The 20,545-nt window shown below is 30.3% G+C and overlaps 3 protein-coding genes across 4 annotated transcripts; 1 reads left to right on the forward strand and 2 right to left on the reverse strand.

Moving 5' to 3' along the window:
• The first annotated feature begins 81 nt into the window (after positions 1-81).
• LOC130449699 (chromatin-remodeling complex ATPase chain Iswi) lies at positions 82-9,885 on the forward strand. 2 transcript variants are annotated; one of them, XM_056787664.1, is made up of 11 exons: positions 82-319; positions 719-918; positions 1,150-1,531; positions 3,164-3,371; positions 3,431-3,741; positions 4,231-4,404; positions 5,804-6,126; positions 6,175-6,409; positions 6,461-7,197; positions 8,284-8,606; positions 9,698-9,885. In XM_056787664.1, exons 1-11 carry the CDS (start codon positions 251-253, stop codon positions 9,787-9,789), a joined length of 3,054 nt encoding a protein of 1,017 aa, XP_056643642.1. In that variant the 5' UTR covers positions 82-250; the 3' UTR covers positions 9,790-9,885. The 2 variants fall into 2 exon arrangements, with proteins under 2 accessions (XP_056643642.1, XP_056643641.1); XM_056787663.1 differs by having other exon boundaries at positions 99-337.
• A 1,802-nt stretch (positions 9,886-11,687) lies between these two features.
• On the reverse strand, positions 11,688-17,991 carry LOC130449258 (kinesin-like protein KIF23). Its single transcript, XM_056786964.1, has 6 exons — positions 17,164-17,991; positions 16,160-16,835; positions 14,316-14,616; positions 13,839-14,255; positions 12,137-12,460; positions 11,688-12,086 (listed from the first exon to the last, which is right to left on the reverse strand). The coding sequence occupies exons 1-6, from the start codon at positions 17,534-17,536 to the stop codon at positions 11,808-11,810; spliced, it is 2,370 nt and encodes a 789-aa protein (XP_056642942.1). The 5' UTR covers positions 17,537-17,991; the 3' UTR covers positions 11,688-11,807.
• A 654-nt stretch (positions 17,992-18,645) lies between these two features.
• LOC130449236 (uridine diphosphate glucose pyrophosphatase NUDT14-like) lies at positions 18,646-20,538 on the reverse strand. Its single transcript, XM_056786923.1, has 2 exons — positions 19,580-20,538; positions 18,646-19,501 (listed from the first exon to the last, which is right to left on the reverse strand). Exons 1-2 carry the CDS (start codon positions 19,992-19,994, stop codon positions 19,284-19,286), a joined length of 633 nt encoding a protein of 210 aa, XP_056642901.1. The 5' UTR covers positions 19,995-20,538; the 3' UTR covers positions 18,646-19,283.
• Positions 20,539-20,545: the final 7 nt, after the last annotated feature.

Here is a 20,545-nt window from a genome sequence, read left to right on the forward strand (position 1 = left end):
ATGGTTGTCACATATCTGTTAGAGCAAATGTAATGACATTCTAGTTAATGTAGCTCTGTGGTTTAAAATCAACTGTCATAAGTCATAACGGGCCAATAACCTTGCGAGGTACACAATTCATAAGTTAACCTAATGAGCTAGACCAGCGGGTCCAAGCGACATTAGTTAAAGGCGGTAGAATTGTGTTTTCCGCTTTATTTAAGATTTCAAACACAATAATAGTTTTTAATTGTTTCAATCAATATTAAATATGTCAAAAACTGAAGATTCTACAGAAGCAACTGCAGAAGCTTCTGAAACAATGGAAGAAGTTGAAAATGTGAGTAATTTATTTAAGGTAGGCTTTGTAATGGTTATTATAATATTTTTTCTATGTAATATTGATTAAAATTATTATTTTTAAAAACGTCGGCCTTATATCACCTAATAGTTATTTTCCCGCCACTAATAATAAATTGAATTACCTGCTAATTATAAAAATTCAATTTTATTTAAAAACATTATTATATTGTTAAAATATGTAGGGAACATCATGAAAGTTCACCTTAGTTACCATTGTTATAATTTTCTATTATGGTGTCAATTTAAATTTGGGATATGGTCTATCAGAAGGTATACATTTTACACTCTGTGTTGATCAATAATTAATAATTTCTAAATATATATTTAGTTCGGTAATTTTGTATTAGATTCAGCAAAGTTCGACTATAATTTATAGGTACTTGGTCAAAATGAATCATCCTCAGATACAACATCTAAAGGTGAAGAATTTGAAGTTAAAGTCGCTTCAGATCGTGGTAAAAGATTCGATTTTCTATTAAAACAAACCGAAATCTTTTCCCATTTCATGAATCAGTCTAAAACGCCAACGAAACCTAAAACTGGAAGACCAAAAAAGGAAAAACCAGATACCTCGGAGTAAGTGTATTAGTTTTATTATTTGTGCTTTTATCTAAATATTTAGGATTAGTAAATAAATTCATTTGTATTCATTCAAAAACTAACTTACTAAGATAAAGTTTCAATGTAGAATATTCAAAATAATACTTCTATAACAAGTTCTATCAGTTTTTGGTCAAATCTAATTTATTAGTTTATTATTTTTTGTTGTTACCTTCAATACCCTTGCAAAAACAACCCTGGTTTTAGTTTGAGACATAGGAAAACCGAACAAGAGGAAGATGAAGAACTCTTGGCCGAAACCAACACTAAAACAAAACCAACGACTCGTTTTGAAGCATCACCACCTTATATTAAAAATGGTGAAATGAGAGATTACCAAATCCGTGGTTTAAACTGGATGATCTCCTTGTATGAAAATGGTATTAATGGTATCTTAGCTGACGAAATGGGTCTGGGGAAAACTTTACAAACGATATCTCTTCTTGGTTTTATGAAACATTACAAGAATACTCCCAGTCCTCATATTGTTATCGTTCCTAAATCAACATTGTCAAATTGGATGGCTGAATTTAAAAAATGGGCTCCTAGCTTACGAGCTGTTTGTCTTATAGGAGATCAGGAAGCTAGAGTAAGTTTTTATTATTCATTTACTATTAACAATTATATAAAAGTTTATAATTTTAATTAATAGTGGTTGTATAAGTATTTTTGTTATAATTAAGTTCATTATGAGTTAAATGTCAGTTTAAAATCACTTAGATTGGGATATAAGTGTCCTAACAATGGACAAAATTGGAGGCTATGTGTTTTAGTCAAAAGCTCTTGTGAATTACAGAATTACAAAATTTTTATATATCTTATATTAATTTAATCTGGGATCTAAATTAATTTTAAACGTAAACTGCTGAAAGCAGATAAAAGTGTACCAGGGTCTTCTCAAACTTAGTTATTGGCGCTAAAAACTTCTAGAAAAGTTAAAAAACAAACAAAATGGCATTCGTTGACATATAACATTGTCTTTTTTTCGTGATTACATCTTCGGACTATTTGAATATGGATATCAAGTGAATTATTCCATTCATATCGACTTCTTGGAGGCGTTTGACACTATCAGACATGCTCTATGTATTTAATAGGAAAACAATTTTAATTGAAAATGTTTATTGTATAAAATGGATTTTTCTGTTATCATTAGGTTAAAATTTGATTTTTCTTGTCTAAATTGGTACAAAAATGTTTTTTTTAAATTGTTTACTTCTTGAACATTTTTATATGGCTGTTTCAGCTCAAATTTGATCATAAGTGGCTTTTCTGAATAAAATTTGTATCGAAAATTGGCTTCTCTGTAACCAATTGAAAGAAAATTGAATTTTCTGAGTTAAATTTAATCAAAAAGTTGGTTTTCTTTGTTGAATTGGATTGAAACTTGGCCTTTATTAGTTGAACTTTCAAAAAAAGGGATTTTGATTTTATTAGACATTTTTATATGCTTTTCTTAATAAATTGTGTTGATTATCTATGTCTATGATCTGCAACTGTTTTTCTAAATTTAATTTAGTGAAAAATTGGTCTTTATGAGGTTAAATTGATCAAAAAGGGGCTTTTCCAATTCTAATTTGATCAAATGTGACTTTTCTAAATTTTCTATGATTCAATTGATAGGAAATTGGCTTCTCTGAGTTAAATTTGATAAAAAATTGTTTTTTCTTAGTTCAACTTCGTAGAAAAATGATTTTCGCAGGTTCATTGGATGAAAAATATAATTTCCTTTCTAATTTTGACAATAAATATATTTTATGAATGTGGATTATTCTATTTATGTCGACTTTCCAAACGCCTTTGACACCATCAACTACTCTTCACTTATTTGTTAACACTCATAGTTTGCTTTCGTGATTTAGTCAGAAAATATGTTTTCTTTAAGATGTCCAAATATTTATTTGTATTTATAATTGGTTGGAAGCCGTAGAATTGGAAATTTTTTGCCAATAACCTCACTTCTACTGTCTAAAACATATACTTCAAATTAGATCTAATCACTCCATTGTTTTGCATCCCATTAACGATAAATCCAAAGTTTTTCATCCATCTTAATTGAAATAACTGGAATTTGTTTATATAACTTTAGAATTTGGGTTATAACTAGAAAAGTATATAAATTTGTAGTTTTTATCTTGTCTTTGTCACAATTTCATCCTGTAAATATATAAATGAATGATACAGAAGAATCAATTACTTAACAACTTTTTTCTTTATTTAGAGTACATTCATTCGAGATGTGTTAATGCCGGGAGAATGGGATGTTTGCGTAACTTCTTACGAAATGTGTATCAAAGAAAAATCTGTATTTAAAAAATTCAATTGGCGTTACATGGTGATCGACGAAGCGCATCGTATCAAAAACGAAAAGTCTAAACTATCAGAAATTCTCAGGGAATTCAAAACTACCAACAGACTTTTACTGACCGGTTAGTGAAATGCTGATTTCCTCTAAATATACAGATACACGTTTTATTTGTTTTTTCAGGAACCCCGTTACAAAATAACCTCCACGAGCTTTGGGCCCTTTTGAATTTCTTGCTGCCGGACGTATTTAATTCTTCTGATGATTTTGATGCGTGGTTTAATACTAACCAATGTCTCGGAGATAATACTTTGGTGGAAAGATTGCATGCCGTACTTAAACCGTTTTTACTGAGGAGATTGAAATCTGAAGTTGAAAAAAAATTAAAACCGAAGAAGGAGATTAAAGTTTACGTGGGTTTGAGTAAAATGCAGAGAGAATGGTATACGAAAGTTTTGATGAAAGATATAGACATTGTTAATGGTGCAGGAAAGGTAAGTTTTTATTTATATTTTGGGAAATGTGAAGATATAACCTAAAAATTTCAAAATTGTTTATGAAAAATGAATGTAAAAATTTTTTTGATCAAATAATAAATGTTTTGTATCTAATTTGATCTGAAATTGACTTTCCTCTGTTTGACTTCATTTGAATGCAAAATTTGGTTTCTCTAAATTGAATCAGTTTAAAATTGGCTTTTCTATGTCAAATCATGTGAAAAATTGGCTATTTGAAGTTCAAATTGGTCGAAAATCAGCTTTTTTAAGTTGGAACTCGAAAAAAAAGAAATTTCACTGTTTTTTTAGGTGAAAATCCACTTTCGTGGTCTAATTTGTTCAAAAAATGGCTTTTCCAGATATAATTCGGTCTAAAAGTGCCATTTCTAAATTTTATTATTAATTTGTAAATATTGCCGACATATAGTGTTGTGACTAAGAAGATTAACATCTGAACTTCGTATTTCACTTTTTAAAAATTTTCAGGTAGAAAAAATGCGACTTCAAAATATTCTAATGCAATTGAGAAAATGTACAAATCACCCATATTTGTTTGACGGTGCTGAACCTGGACCACCATATACCACCGATGAACATCTCGTTTACAATTGTGGAAAAATGGTATTACTGGACAAACTTCTACCTAAATTAAAAGAACAGGTAAGTCATAAGAGATAATTCATCAAATAAGGTGGTCGTTTATTTAATATACTTTGTCCATAATTGATATATGACAGATGATGGCATAGGAGAAGATCCAGTATCATTAATTATTGGAAATCTTTTATAAAAAATTAACAGTAATATACATTTATATACCTCAAAAAGGCATATGACTTATAGCATACGTCAGATGTTATAAATTCAAATTTGGGGTAGTTTAACATGGTTTTCTCTTTGGAAAATGGTAGTATGGTAGTATTAAACGAGAGGAAACTATTCATGGTATTCTCTGAATGAAAATGGTTGATTAAGGGTTGAAAATAATTGTTTTTTTTTAATTTAGTCAAAATTGAATTTCTGGGTCTATTTTAATAAAAGAAAAACGAATTTTCTGAGTTGAATTTTATCAAACATTGACTAACTTGTCCAAAAATAGCTTTTATAAGTCCAGGTTGCATAGAAATGGGATTTTCTCACTTATTCAAGTAAAAAATAAGCTTTCTCAGTGTAATTAGTTTGAAAATTGTTTTTTCCGGTTTTATGTTTTTAATTTTGGTTAAAATTGTGCTTTATTTGTGTTTGATTTTGTCAAAAATAATTTTTTCAAGTTCAGTTTGGTCAAAAATTGGATTTTTGAGTTTATTCGTAGTTTATTATCATGGAAAATTTGTTTTTCATCAGTTAAACTTGAAATATAGAATGTTCTTAGTATGAGTAGAGTCTATTTTAGTAAAAGAAAAATAATTTTCAGAGTTTTCTCAGTGTAATTATGTTAAAAATTGGTTTTACACGTTTTATAATTTTAATTTTGATCAAAATTGTGCTTTTTGTGTTTTTGATTCGTTCAAAATAGTCTTTTTAAGTTCAGTTTGGTCAAAAATAAGCGTTTTGATTTGAATCGTGTGTAAAATAAGATTTTATTACTTATATTTCATGGAAAATTGGCTTTTATTAGTTTAACTTGAAAAAAATCGAATTCTTTCAATTTAATTAAGTCAAAAATTAACTTTTCTGGTTGTATGAAACTAATTTTGTCAAATTTTCGCTTTTCTTTATTTAATTTATTCAAAAAATTGGATTTCCTTTCTCAATCTAATCAAAAATTGATGCCCTGGCTTCAATTTGTCCAAAAATGGTCTTTCCGACTTCAATTTAAAAGATTCACTTTATATTTACTTTACTATGTTCCAGAACATTCCAGAGTGTCTAGTAAACGACCAACTTCCTTCAGAAACATCTTCAATATACTTACCCAATAGATAAAACCACCCCTTATTATTGTAATAATCTTCACCACATTAAATTATGACCGGCGCCGTTTGATGGCGTGCGGCTGTGTACCGGTCACATATTTTCTAATGTATAAACGTAAAATAATAATCGTTCTTGTCAACAGGATTCTAGAGTACTTATATTTTCCCAAATGACACGTATGTTGGATATATTAGAAGATTATTGTCATTGGCGTCAATATCAATACTGTCGTTTGGATGGTCAGACACCTCATGAAGACAGACAGCGACAAATCAACGAATATAACGAAGATAATAGCACCAAATTTATTTTCATGTTATCAACAAGAGCCGGCGGTTTGGGTATCAATTTGGCTACGGCCGATGTTGTTATCATCTACGATTCAGATTGGAATCCGCAGATGGATCTACAAGCTATGGATAGAGCTCATAGAATAGGACAAAAGAAACAAGTTAGAGTATTTAGGTAAGAGTTTTTTTTTTCAAAATATCCAAATATAAAAGATACTTTCAGGTTTATAACGGAAAACACCGTAGAAGAAAAAATCGTCGAAAGGGCCGAAGTTAAATTGAGGTTAGATAAACTGGTTATACAACAAGGTCGTTTGGCCGATTCTAAAGGACAAACTTTAAATAAAGACGAAATGTTGAGTATGATTAGACACGGTGCCAATCACGTATTCGCTTCTAGAGATTCCGAAATAACCGACGAAGACATCGACACCATATTAGAAAAAGGAGAAATGAAGGTATACGTTATTCATATATAATTAGATTAGTTTAATAATTTTTTATTGTAGACGGCGCAATTGGCCCAAAAAATGGACGTTCTAGGTGAATCCTCACTTCGTAACTTTACGGTAGACACACCGACCGAATCGGTATACCAATTCGAAGGAGAAGATTACCGAGAAAAACAAAAAACGATCGGTTTAAGCAACTGGATAGAACCGCCGAAAAGGGAACGTAAAGCCAATTACGCTGTAGACGCTTATTTCAGGGAAGCGTTGAGGGTATCGGAACCTAAAGCTCCCAAAGCACCGCGTCCCCCCAAACAACCGATCGTACAAGATTTTCAATTTTTCCCGCCGAGATTATTCGAACTATTAGATCAAGAAATTTATTTTTATAGAAAATCTTTGGGTTATAAAGTACCGAAGAATCTCGAATTGGGACCGGACGCTTCGAAGCAACAAAAAGAAGAACAAAGGAAAATCGACGATTCGGAACCGTTAACAGAAGAAGAACAACAAGAAAAGGAAACTTTATTGACGCAAGGCTTTACTAATTGGAGTAAACGAGATTTCAATCAATTTATCAAAGCTAACGAAAAATACGGTAGGGACGATATCGAAAATATTGCTAAAGATGTCGAAGGTAAAACGCCTGAAGAAGTTATGGAATATTCCGCCGTTTTTTGGGAGAGATGTCACGAATTACAAGATATCGATAGGATAATGGCGCAAATAGAAAGGGGAGAAGCCAAGATACAGAGGAGAGCGAGCATCAAGAAAGCTTTAGATGCCAAAATGGCGAGGTAAAATACGTCTGATTAAATCTAGAATATTTGATAACTAATATTATAGAAAAAGGCCAATGCACATGAAAACGAAGAATAATCTAACCAATTTCGAAATCTATATAGACTTATTACAATGTAAATCATTGTAGTAGTTCATTTGTCCATAATTATCTATTAATGTTTTTTAAGAGAGATTTGGATCGAAATTGTTTCTTTATATATAGAAGTTAACGGTTATTATTGACTTCAAGGTCTATTGTGCTCCTTATTAAAACTGCCCTTGATTATATACCTTCTATAGGTCGCCCTAAAGATCCTGTATGAGGAATGGCTCAGTTGAGGTCACGTTCTGGTTTGTCAATCATTGGCTTGTCTGAAACTTAATTAGTAAAAAAAAGACTTTTTTTACTTTAATTCAATCTAAAAATAATCATCTACAAGTCGCCCTTCTGTTCTTGTACCAGAAATGGCTCCTTTAGCTCACGTCCTAGTTCCTACAAGTTTATCATTCAAAACATTTTCTGTATTTTAGTCTTTTGTGTTTTCACTCTTGTATTTAATAATTATTGTCAATTTCTAGTTTCTTATGGTGCTTCTATCCAACTTTTTTTATTGTCTTTTGAACTAATTTTATTTAACATTATATACTTTCTGTTTTCTTCTATTTTGACATCTTCTCTTCTGCCTTATGTGACACATCCTCAATATGTTTTCGGAAACTCACTTCAAGTGTTTGTGACTATCTTTCTTGACTCGTAATAACTAGATACTAAGTTGACCAGATATTTAGAGATATTTGTCTGATACTTGTTTAATCCGACTTTTTGGAAAAAATCTATTCAAAATGTAGATTATTGTCATTAGCTTGGTTCCAGAAACTTTTTCCATAATCCGTAACTTAATAAGAACATTAATAAAGCAACTCTATAAATAAAGTTTCATCCAATTTCTATAACTTTCAAAACACCCTATATATATTTTTTTCTCTTTGAAATTAATTACCAGCACAATTTAAAACTTATGTTCAGTGATCTTTATTATGTAAATTGATATGACTATTAAATAAAGTTTAATCGAATGAAATATTGTTGGGATTTACAGGTATCGAGCACCATTCCATCAATTAAGAATCTCTTACGGTACCAACAAAGGTAAAAATTACATGGAAGACGAAGATAGATTTTTAGTTTGTATGTTACACAAACTCGGTTTCGATAGGGAAAACGTTTACGAAGAATTACGTGCCGCCGTTCGAGCTTCCCCACAGTTTAGATTCGATTGGTTCTTGAAATCCAGAACGGCGATGGAATTACAAAGGAGATGCAATACTTTAATAACCCTCATCGAAAGAGAAAACGCCGAATTGGAGGAAAGGGAAAAGAACGATAAAAAGAAGAAAGTTTCCAAATCTACTAGCTTGGGAGGTAAGTAACTCATATTTTCTAAACATAACCTATCATTTTAATATGTTATATTTAATTATATAATTATCTAAAATATTATGTGGAATGGGAAAATATTGAATAATTGTACATTAACACTCAAAATTACATTATCTGGTCCTTCGAGCCGGATATAAACCAACTACTATTATTTTAGTAGGCTCAAAGGACCAAAAAGTGTTATTATGTGTTATGGTAGTAAACAGTGTACGTTAAATACCAATTGCTCCAAAGATAATAAGCTTCTATTCCTGATACCAATGTAATGGTTTTCTTATTTATTTAAACAATTTTTATAAAGTGGCGTGTATTTATGAATAATTTTTCTTATTTATTCACTTAATTTATTAATATACTAATACTAAATTCACTTAACTATACCCCAAAGACTTATTACTAAACATTTAACACATTAATTTATTTAAACGTTACGTTTACGTCTATCCTGATGTGTTCGGATTGACATAATATTATTTACTGTCTACTACTGTTAGATACTCGTTTATACACACTTTAATCATATCCAAAATATTCGAAATCTCTAATTTGCTTTAAACAAAAGAAAAAACTTTCTTAGAATCGTCTTTTTTTTATGTAAAAAGCAGGCACAAGTGGATGAACCCTTTTACACTCCAATAGATCGAGTGGTGGGGATAGACGTGCCTTGATAACAGATTCTACAGGCTTGCACTTCTCCAAAGAAATGAGTCCCGATAAATTGACGTTCTGGACGCTAATTCTGCCAAGTTACTATGCCAGGACATGTTGCTCTTAACCTCAAAACCCAACAAGCGAATTTGCGGTGATGGTGAAAGTTTATGTCCAGGCAGGACCAAATCCAGTATAAATACAACAGTATGTCGTCGTTTATAAAAAACATAATGTATATTGTCCTTCTGGGAATTGTATCCTCCGCATACGCTAAACTTTAGATTCTATTAGCCTAATAGAACACGACCGGCTTCACAATCTACGTCAGTGGACGAGTTAGATGGTGATTTCTGTAGTTTATCGCGCTATTTATGATGAAATAACCTCTGAATACCATATCTAACTTAAGATTTTTTTTCCAGGTACGCCGACACAGATGAGCTCAAAATCGTCTCAAAAAAGGAAGAACGATGGTTCCACTGGTGGTGTGGAAAAGAAGAAGAAGAAAAAATGAAACTCGTTTTTTTTATCATCAAGATTTACACACGTTTGATTGTATTGTATGAACGTTTTGAGTAAAAGTATTTTGTATTAGAGTTAGATAAATACATTTAAGATTTTTTTAATTTGACCTAGACAACAAATGTCTTTTTACATTCCCGCTGCACAAAAAGAAGATACTGGAACGTGAAATAAAACTCGATTTTGAAATGGGTAGAGGGATGGTGAAATAACTATTAATAATGGCTATCGATTGAGGTCCTTCATCCTTATGTGCTTTGTCCGGTCCTGATTATTACATACAGAGTAATTCTGTCTCCCACAATATGAAACACTGCATATATCTGTCATTTTTGGTATATTATAATGTCATCTGTTAGATCCCCTTCGATATTCAATTTTGCTTTTCAATATCAGTTGTAGCGGACTTGTATTTTTCATTTACATGTATATGGCTAAAATATGCGGTTTTTAGCACACTTGATGTTGATTAAAGCTTAAAAGATTACAAAAGAAAAAAGTGATGTGTCAAAAATCAAGATTTTTAGTAAACCTGTTCTATTTTGGGTTATTTTGGGTAACTAACATGATAAATGGTGGAACTCCTTATATACTTTATAGCCGGAAACTATCACTACCTTGGTTTAACAACGTTCTAACTAAATTTGTGTTTTCAGATAATATAAAACACACTTTATATTTAAAATGTGTTTCACCGGTTTTTAGTCCTCTATGTCAAATAATAACTGTAGAAAGTTCTATTTGCAGGGAGAAAAAATAATATTTTGATGTGACAGGGTCCCAGGGTCAAACTCTCCATGTATAACAAAATATTTGTTACGGAGTATAACTTGGGTTTTCATCAGTTTGAAAGTGATCGTTGTGATCTATTTGGGAGATTCAAAATGGCAACGAAAACTAGTGAATTACTTGTCAAGAACACAGTTCACAATATTTACTATTTCTCAAATATCTACCATTTTTCATCATACAACCGATGTTTATGTAGTACAAATATTTGTAGTTTCTTTTTAATATTCACAGAGTTGTTTAGGTGGAATATTTGAGAAAAGATCCTCCTTAGGTTTGTATTTCTTGTAGCTTCATTATTTTAAACCCCTATGTATAATTTCAAAAAATATATCGATTTGTTTCTAGAATTTTATCAAAATATAAAATATCTTTGTCTTTTAGTAGTCATTTTTGGATTTTTCTTCGACTTATTTTGATAAAAATCAAATTTTTAATTTCCAATATCACATAATTTGACTTAAGGTTCATTATTTTTCAGTTATATGCAATTTTTCATCATACATGCGACTTTTATTTGGTATAAATATATGTATTTCTTTTTATAAAATTCAGTGTCGTTTAGGTGGAATGTTTGGGCCAACGGTTCTCTTTTGAATTATATTCCTTGTAGCTTGATTATTTTCTACCCCTATGTATAAATTTAAATTATATCAATTTGTGTCTCAAGTTTTATCAAAATATGAACATGTTAGTACCTATTAGTCATTTTGAGTTTTTTTGTAACTTATTTTGATAAAAATTTGATTTTTATTTTTCAGTATTACATCGTTTGATTCGGGGTTTGCTATTTCCCAGAATTCCACTATTTTTCTTCATATAAACGGTTTTTATTTAGTAGAAACATTAGAAGTTGCTTTTTATAATATTCACAGAATTGTTTAGGTGGAATATTTCGGCCAATGGTCCAATTTTGTTTTGCATTTCTTTTAGCTTCATTAGTTGGTATGACTTTTCGTTTTTTGTTGAATTATCACTTAATTATTAATTTTGATTATCATATTTAGCATTTTGAATTATCCATTGCTGATCCTCTAGATATTCACAACTGTGCACGAAAACTGAAATTACTATTATCTGTGGTAAAGATAAAGAAAACAAAAAGAATATGCTGATATATTTAATACAAAACACCACCTATTTAAAATACTGTTTATAAATCTTACTTATAAATATATAAAAAAAAGAACATAAAATATAAAAGAAACATTCTAGTCACTCTCAATCGGCTGTTGGAGATTGTTGTCTCAACCGTTCGACGTCATTGAATATAACTTGTGCTCCTCCACCAGTAGTAGGTAAAATATCCGCCTTGTAAACTTTAGTTTCTATTTCGCCATCTTTGTCTTGTTCTTGAGCCAATAGACAATATTTGGATTGTTTCGGATTTGTTACATCAGATGCTTTCGTCAATTTCGAAACGGATTTTCGTTTTTTCATAGACGGTTGTAAGACCGTGCCCAAAGGTACTGGTTTAATCGAGTTATGTTCGAGCCATACCTAAACATACGTAAATAATATTTGTTCTACACACAAAAATACTTTCTTACCTCGTCAGCTGATTTCGATCGTCGCCTAGGCCTTGGTGTGTACCCTGCCATGTGACGTTGAGATGATTCAGTTGGGGTCATTGGAGTTTGTATTGATGGAGGAATATTTTCGATATTCATTTCGACAGGATTGATAACGATGTCTGTTTCCAAAGCTTCGCGTACTTTCTTCAATTGTATTTCTTTTGCTAACATCGCTGCGTTGAGGTGTTCCCTTTGCTTCTTCAATTTCGCATCTAGTTCTTGACTCATCTTTTCGCTAGCCAATGCTATTTTTTGCTTAGTTCGTTCCTTTTCTAATACATTTTGATTTAGTTTCAAATCCTTAAAAAGGAAAACATTTTATTATTTGTACATTAAAAACCTCCCAAATATTCATCACAACATTTTTATGGGAGGTACTGATATAGGGTTAAGTAGGAAAATATGAAAAAAAAGGAAATGAAAAGAATAAGGAAGAAAATGAGAGAAAATTCAACCACAAAATATTGAGAGTAAAGCAGGATGAAAAGTAAACGATATTTGAATAGGGTGTATAAGATAAAACAAACCAAAGGTCTAGATAAAAAAATGGATAAATGAACTTGAAGAATTGAAAAGAAAAGACCGAAGGCTATGAAAATAGCCAGAATATCATGAGTAGAGACATTTAAGTGATTGAAATTAGAAAAGAAAGGAAACTCATTAGAACAATCACAAAAAAGAAAATAAAATTAACAAGTCATTTCCATGGGAACTTTTTCAACAACATATTCAAAGCAAAAATTGTGGAAAAATGTTTAGGGGAGTCCAAGTAAATTATATTTCACAACTATACAGTCTTAAAGCCTTAAACAAAGCTCTACATAAAAACAAGAACAAACTGTAATGGAGAATATGATGAAAAGAGACTGGAGATGATAGAAAAGACAACAATGTCATAAATAGCAATATTCAAGTGATAGAAATTGGAAAAAAAGGAAACTCAACACAAAACTGAAAAGAAAACTAATGGGACATCATGAGACACAAAAACATATTAAAAGGGAAAAATATTTCAGAACTGCAATGAACAATTTGTTATGAAAGTATGAAAAATCAATATTAAAGTTTAACAACGAAAGAACTAAAGTAATGCAAAGTAAAGTAAAAACAGATATTAAGGGTCGAGGGTGTATAGATATGAAGATCAACAGAAACATAAGGGAAACAACAAGAAACGGCCCTGGAAAATATGAAAAAAGAAAATGGAGGCGACGGAAATCACCGGAATATATTCAAGTAATATAAATAGGAAAAAAATGAAATTCATTGAAACAATCACGAAAAGAAAAATAAATCTAGTAGGTCGTCTTCATGAGACACAACAACATATTAAAGGGGAAAAAATTTGCAATAAGATCAGGGGGGTAGTTTAAGAAAATAGTATTTGAGAATTGCAATGAACTGTCCAGTTTTAAAGCCTAAAAAATTAATACGTTGGTGTCCGTACCTTAAAGGTACAATTTGTTATAAAAATACAAGAAAGATGTAGTAGAGAGAGATGTTGGGAAAACTCGGGTGCTTTGATAATTAAATCATTTTTATAGCACCCTTAATATTGAATACCATAAAAAACAGTTAATAACACAACAGGGAAAATATTTACCAAGAAAAAACAATTTCGTTGGGTAATAAATGAAAATGTTAATAAGCAATTAAATATTAAAAATATCAAACTCACCTTCTCATTTATAGTATTATGTAAGGATCTAATAACTCCTTGTAATTCCTTATTCTTATCAACTAAACTGCAGACTTCAGTTTCCAAACGAGAAACTTTTGTTTCCAAATTATTATTTTTCACTTGCTGCCTATTGATTATTTGATTCAAATTACGAATCTCCGCTTTATTCAACACCTTTTTATTATCAACGTTGACGAGACGTTTCCTCAATTCCAAATTTTTTTTAGTAATATCACTATCGAGTTCCTTAGATTTAGATCTGGAATGTTTCAGTATTCTTATTACATTATCTATAAGGTTGCCGCATTCTTCAGCATCGGTAAAATCGAATTTGAATATAGGTATTTTGGGTAAGACTGAAAATACAGTAGCTTTTTGTATTTTAGCTGGTGTCGCGACCCTCTTGGAAATCCCCTAAAATACAATAAAAATTATTTTAAAAAAAATCGATATCTATACAAATTTCAGTTTTACTTTTTTAGTTGTTGATATAGCTGTTGGTTTTGGATCAGATTTTATAATCTTTACATCCTGAGTCATCTCTGCAAACTTCATCACGTGTATGTTTTCTTCAAGATCATTAACAGAAGGGTTAACACAAACTATCATCTGAACGCTACCGTCCCCTTCAAAATAATTTTTAAATAAGTATGTCAATCGACTATCTCTGTAAGGCACAACTTTGTTTCCTTTAAGACGTTGATTTTCTCTAAGTATTTCAAGGCACGTTCTAAGATTCATCAACGAATTATTAATACAGCTGGCTTCTTTTAATCTAAACAAAAATTACAGTTTTGATTATAAATAACAGCTGCAAAAATTCATTTTGAAAAATATGATGCTTTATATAATCAGACGAAAAACTATGTCAGAGTTATCAAATAGGTTCAAACAAGAAATAGGAGTAAAGCAAATATGTATACTAAGCCCATTATTATTTACCATCTTATTACATGAAGAAATAAAAAGAACATAAGAACAAGACATTGGAAAATGGGGGTCATTAAAATATCGAAGATACTATACAACATAATATTGGCAGAAGATGAGAAAACCTCCAATCCAAAATGAATAGATGATGATTTAGCCAAAAAGGAGAAATACATGAGATGAAATTAGAAAAATCAAACATAGAGTAGGTCAAATACTTTGATATAACACTAACACAAGATGGAAAATTGGAACAGTAGATAAAGGAGAGAAATGAAGCAGCTGGAAGATTCTTCAATGCAATTATAAGACAGCTTCTAGCCAAAAAGGAAATACTGAAAGAACTAAAAACAGAAAAATATAAAAAAGTTGCTACAACCATCACGTTCCGGTATAAAAGGAAATGAGGAAGTAGAGCAGCTAAACCGATAAGCAACAGGCAAACAGGATTCTAGTCAAATAGACAAAATTTATTTTCAAGATATGAAATGTGAAATTAAATCTAATGTTAAGAATGTGGCAAAACAATCAGTGGTAATCCTTGGCCCCAACCAACATCAAACAGCATATACCTGGGTCATAGCAATTTAAGCCATAAAAATATTCTAACACGGACTGAGTTATCAAAATGGGAAACTTGTGATGTAGAAACAAAAGAAAAAAAGAGCCCACGTAATGATTCAATTTCAACATGCCTTACACCTGAAAAGGTAGAAAAGCGTCAGGATTAAGTAAGTTGTTTGCCTGTTAGTAGCAACTCTGCATTATTACACTTTGGGTTAATCCTTGGTACTATAAATGTTGGTACTTCAGGGTAACTGGTTATATCATTTAACTCTTGGACTCTTGTAAGAAATACACTTTCACGATGTATCAAAATATATTAAACTAGTACATATGTTTCAATCAGTTGATCAAATTGTTTGATCATTGCAGCTGTTAGTTGAAGAAAGGTTTAAAATGCTTAGTCAAGCAGCAGTTTTTGATTACCAATATTTCATCCATTGAAAGGAAAAAAAATAAGTAAATCATCAAAAAGAATATTACCAAAAACATAGAAATCAAATTTGAATTGAAATATCAGAATATCATTAGATAAGCAACAGTAAAAACAAATAGAGAGAATAAACTGGAAAGAAATGAGGTGGAGGAAAAAGTAGAATACAGGTAATTCCTGAAAATATGAATGATGAGGGAAAATAAAAAATTATTTTTTCCCATTTCAAAAGGTTAAAGCCAAAGCATCTGATCTGCTTCTCAAAGGACATCAGCCTTTGGTGAAATCAAATGGGGCCCACAATTAACTATGAACTACTTTTCCCAATGTTTTAATTTCCAATTCCACACACAAAATAAAAACTCCCAATTAATTGAAATGAAATATTTACCTTGCTCCTGTATTTTGGGTTCTGCTACTTCTTTCTGATCCGGCTAAATCGACAAGACTCAATTGGGAAACTGTTAGTAAATTTTTTTCAGGAACAACTGTTCTTCTATTATCATCTGTACTTATTTTTTCCAGTTGTGCGATTCTTATATTGAAAACAGAATGGCTACGACTAGATTCAGCATTTAAATTAGTATAAGCCATTTTCTTTCTTTTTTGACCTATTAAAAACAATTCAAAAGTTTCTTGAGCAGATTTAACTTCAAGTTCTGTAACCCCATTAACATACATATTACGATTCTGATCCTCTCTTAATATCTTATTTTGCAAAGTTTTTCCATTACTTGATTCATCTAATAAGTCGTAGACATTGTTATTATATATCTCTATATAAGAAATGAATACAGCATAGAGATTTGTTTCATTTAAAACTTGTATTCGAGTACCATCATTGGTGAAAAATATTTTATCCCCATTGATTTTTCTCGAAACTTTTGGAGTTTTAAGCAATGCTCTGTTTTCACATAAACGATCTTGAGCTGCATCTTCTTCAGTTTGAATTTCAAAGCCGTTCATTTTATCTGACTTTATCATGTACTTTGGGGATTGAAACTCGTTAATTGAATTAAAAATTGTGTCTATACATCTAGGCATCACACCAGGATTATTTTGGTCTCCTAAAATAGTAAAGTATATTATCTATTAAGCATTATTAAATATAAAAAGGGATAATAAATATGTATGTATAAGAAAACAAAACAAATATACTAATAGAACATTACTGGAACAAATAGCTTCAAAAGCAAACAGAAACAGGAAAAAAATTTCTTCGGAAACACATTCAATTTTGTGGTTACTGAAAATAACCCAAAAACAATAAAGTTCACAAAAATTATACATAATGAAAAGCGATAATAGTAGAACAATTCAAGTATTATGAACGTGAAATAAATATTAGAATGAAGGTGAACTGTAATTACATACATAATTAATAACTCAAATTACCTGTTAAAGTATACGTTTTCCCTGAACCTGTAACTCCATATGTGAATAATAAACCATTTTTTCCTTTTAACAAATCTTCTAAAAGCGGATAACCAACATGATCAAAAATTTCCTTTTGTGTAGACAACGAAGTGAAGATATGTTTAAACTTGTAAGATATATCTCTCCTTATTCCCTTGGATTCATTAGATATACAAATTTCTTGGGGAGACAAGAGAGTCATACAGGATCTAGTATCTGTTTCTTGAAGAGGACGCAATCGGCAATATACATGTACTGGATCTTTTTCAACATCTGAACTTGATGTAGATACAGTTGTTTTTTCACGTCTTATTCTTTTAGGTGTTGGAGTGTATTTTGTTGCAGAAAACATTTTCGAATAGTGCTTATTATTCTACTTTTTAGTTTTCACTCAAAAGCCGTTATGATCTTAAAATTTTGAATTGGTAAACAAACGGTTTTTATGTCAACGTCAAGTTAACATGATTCAAACATACACAGTAACCATCGATAAAGATACTCTTCAGTTAGATCTATGTATAAAATTTTTTTATCGGTTGATAGAAAAAAAATTTCATAAAACTCTTTGTTTATTTCCTTATAATAGAGATTCTAAAAAAAAAGTCATAACACAACCACATAATTAGTACTAATTAGTATTGTGACACAACTGATCACAAAAATGTCAATATAGGTACGCTTTCTTAATAACACAGATATTTTATTTGGTGGCAGATGAAAGATAATTTAACGAAAAAACTCATATAATTAATATTAAAGATAGAAAGAACGAACTATGGGAGCTTGTACAAGAAGGCTCGAAGTACTGCTAGAGATAGAAAGAATATCGGTATACCACTGTCTATCTCTCTCTAAACTCTTCTGATTGGATTACCATGACATTGAAGTTTCGAATCAGAATAGAGTAAAGAGAAATAGAGAGTGGTAAACCGATTGTCTTTCCCTCTCTATAAGCAGTAAGCACGCACCCACTTAAACAAGTTCCCATATCTTGCTCTCTATATCATTAATATCAACTCTTTCGAGAATTTCCAACTTAGTAACGGATTGACTCCCCTATTATGATGGCTAAGAAAGTTCAGTTATCATAAACGAATTATAATTTAAAAATGATTTGTTGTATTACATTATGAAGGGTATAGAGAAGGAGTATTTCATATGGGAGAAAAGTTGAAAACATAGACAAAGTAATACTAGATTGCGCTTTCAATAAAATTCGTGTTCCGATATTAGAATGAGAAAGATAGCTCTACTTTAGGCCAGAGAATGTTTCTTTCTAAAATTGGCAAAACCTTTCAATAATGAAATTATATTTTTTCAGCAGTCTAGAATTACTATGTCTATGGTTGAAAATGTGCCCAGCTGTCTATGTTTAATAGTAGTTCAAAAACCTTCCAGAATAGCGCTGGTGTAAGAAAAGGGTATGGTAAGAATGTGGCAATTGTGGAAAAAAAAATTGAAACGTGCAGAGTTGAATAATTTAAAATCATTTTAGATTCAAGCAGTTCATTAAGACCGATTTATATGGTACAAGATGCATTGGCTGCCACTATCAAAAATTCCGTTAGTTAAAGTAAACAAAAACCCAACCGCAATTATTATTCAATATTTTTTAACCAGTTTAAAAATGAAAACAAAATTAAGTGAATAACAAAGTGGTTAGGTTAGGTTAGGTTAATAATTATATTATATATATATATATATATATATATATATATATATATATATATATATATATATAATATATAATAATTATATCATCTGCTGTCTTTGTTTCGAAGTCTGATGGACAGGTTTGTTGTAAAGCGGAAAGTAACTAGATTGCTTCTTAGAGTTGCAGCTTGCACCACACTAAACAGTTAATGTTCCAGACAATAATGATCTGCGTATACCTTTCATCAAGAAATATTACGCCTTTCGTGTTGTACTGCATCATGTCAAGCAGCCTTTATTGGAATTTTCAGTGACTTGCATTACACAAAATGTTTATTTTAATGAGGGAGATATGGTGAACAAGGTTGTTGGGTTTTGGGGACTAATCAATTTTTTTATTTATATTAAATTTACAGTTGTGATTAAAAACTTTTATTGGAATTGATTTAGTTAACATTATTTTGTTTATGATATAAAAACCAGTAAATGGCAAACATAAAACTAGGAGGACTTTTTATATAATCTTGAGTTACGTATTTTTTAATGTCTCCAACTGTCATTTCAACAACTTCTATAATTTCATCATCTACGCCTCCTCCTGCAGAAACTTTCATTTCATCAGTAACTTCACAATAAAAAGCAGTTTGAAGACTGGCAGAAGTACCTGAGAATCAAATAACAATTCTAAATAATTCACATGTTCAACAAAATATTTTTAATTGATTATTTCATATTTACTTACCTACACCAGATCTATATAAACCAATTTTTTCCAAACTACTAATTGGTACATCATATCCGCATTCTTCGAGTACTTCCTCTTTGGCAATTACCTCTTCAGATTTCTGTTTATCTATTATACCAGCACAAAGTTCCAAAGTCACTCCTAAAGAAGGTGGATACTTTTTCATATCAATTTCTTCATCAAATTTTCTATCTTCTTCGGGGATACTTCCGAAATAAACTGCTGGTCGAAACTGTTTCACAAAAATTAGTACATTTCTCGAAATATTATATAATAGGATAGCTACACTATCATGAATAGTTAATAAATCCCAAGTTCTCTTCACGCCGTTTTGTACAAAGTGCATGGTGTAAGGTTTCATATAAATTGACTGTTGTAATGGTTTAATAATTACTTTCGACACTTCTTCCATTTTCTACTAATGAAATATTAGAACTTATCAGAACGAAAAAATATACCAAAATAAAAATTTTAATACACTTTAAACATAAATGATATCAATGTTTAATTTTCTTTAATTGTTAATATTCTATATCTATAAATAAACAATATTATAAGTTTTATTAATTTCAATGATAATTCTAAACAGCTTATCTTTTCGTTAGATTTATAATAACATTAAATCAAAAAATTTAATTCACCAAATATTTCAAAAGTCAACACATGTCAACAGCTGACTGGTGTTTCGATTGTTGAGTGTAATAATCACAGATCTATAGAGAATAACAGTTTTTAATGGTATCGGAAACAATTAAAAAAATATTTTTCTAGCAATCTAGATACAAAAATGCAACTATGCAAAAAATATAACTGATATTTCTATTCTAGTAAATTTAATGGACAAACGACCTATTTTAATATAATCTTTGAATTACAGAAAGCTTAGATCGATGGAACTGTTCCGATAATTCTTCTTCTTATTTAACTTTTATCTGCGCCTTATCACACTTTACAACAAACTAC

The sequence above is a fragment of the Diorhabda sublineata genome, chromosome 10 (genome assembly GCF_026230105.1).
Source record: "Diorhabda sublineata isolate icDioSubl1.1 chromosome 10, icDioSubl1.1, whole genome shotgun sequence".
In the NCBI taxonomy this organism is placed as follows: domain Eukaryota; kingdom Metazoa; phylum Arthropoda; class Insecta; order Coleoptera; family Chrysomelidae; genus Diorhabda; species Diorhabda sublineata.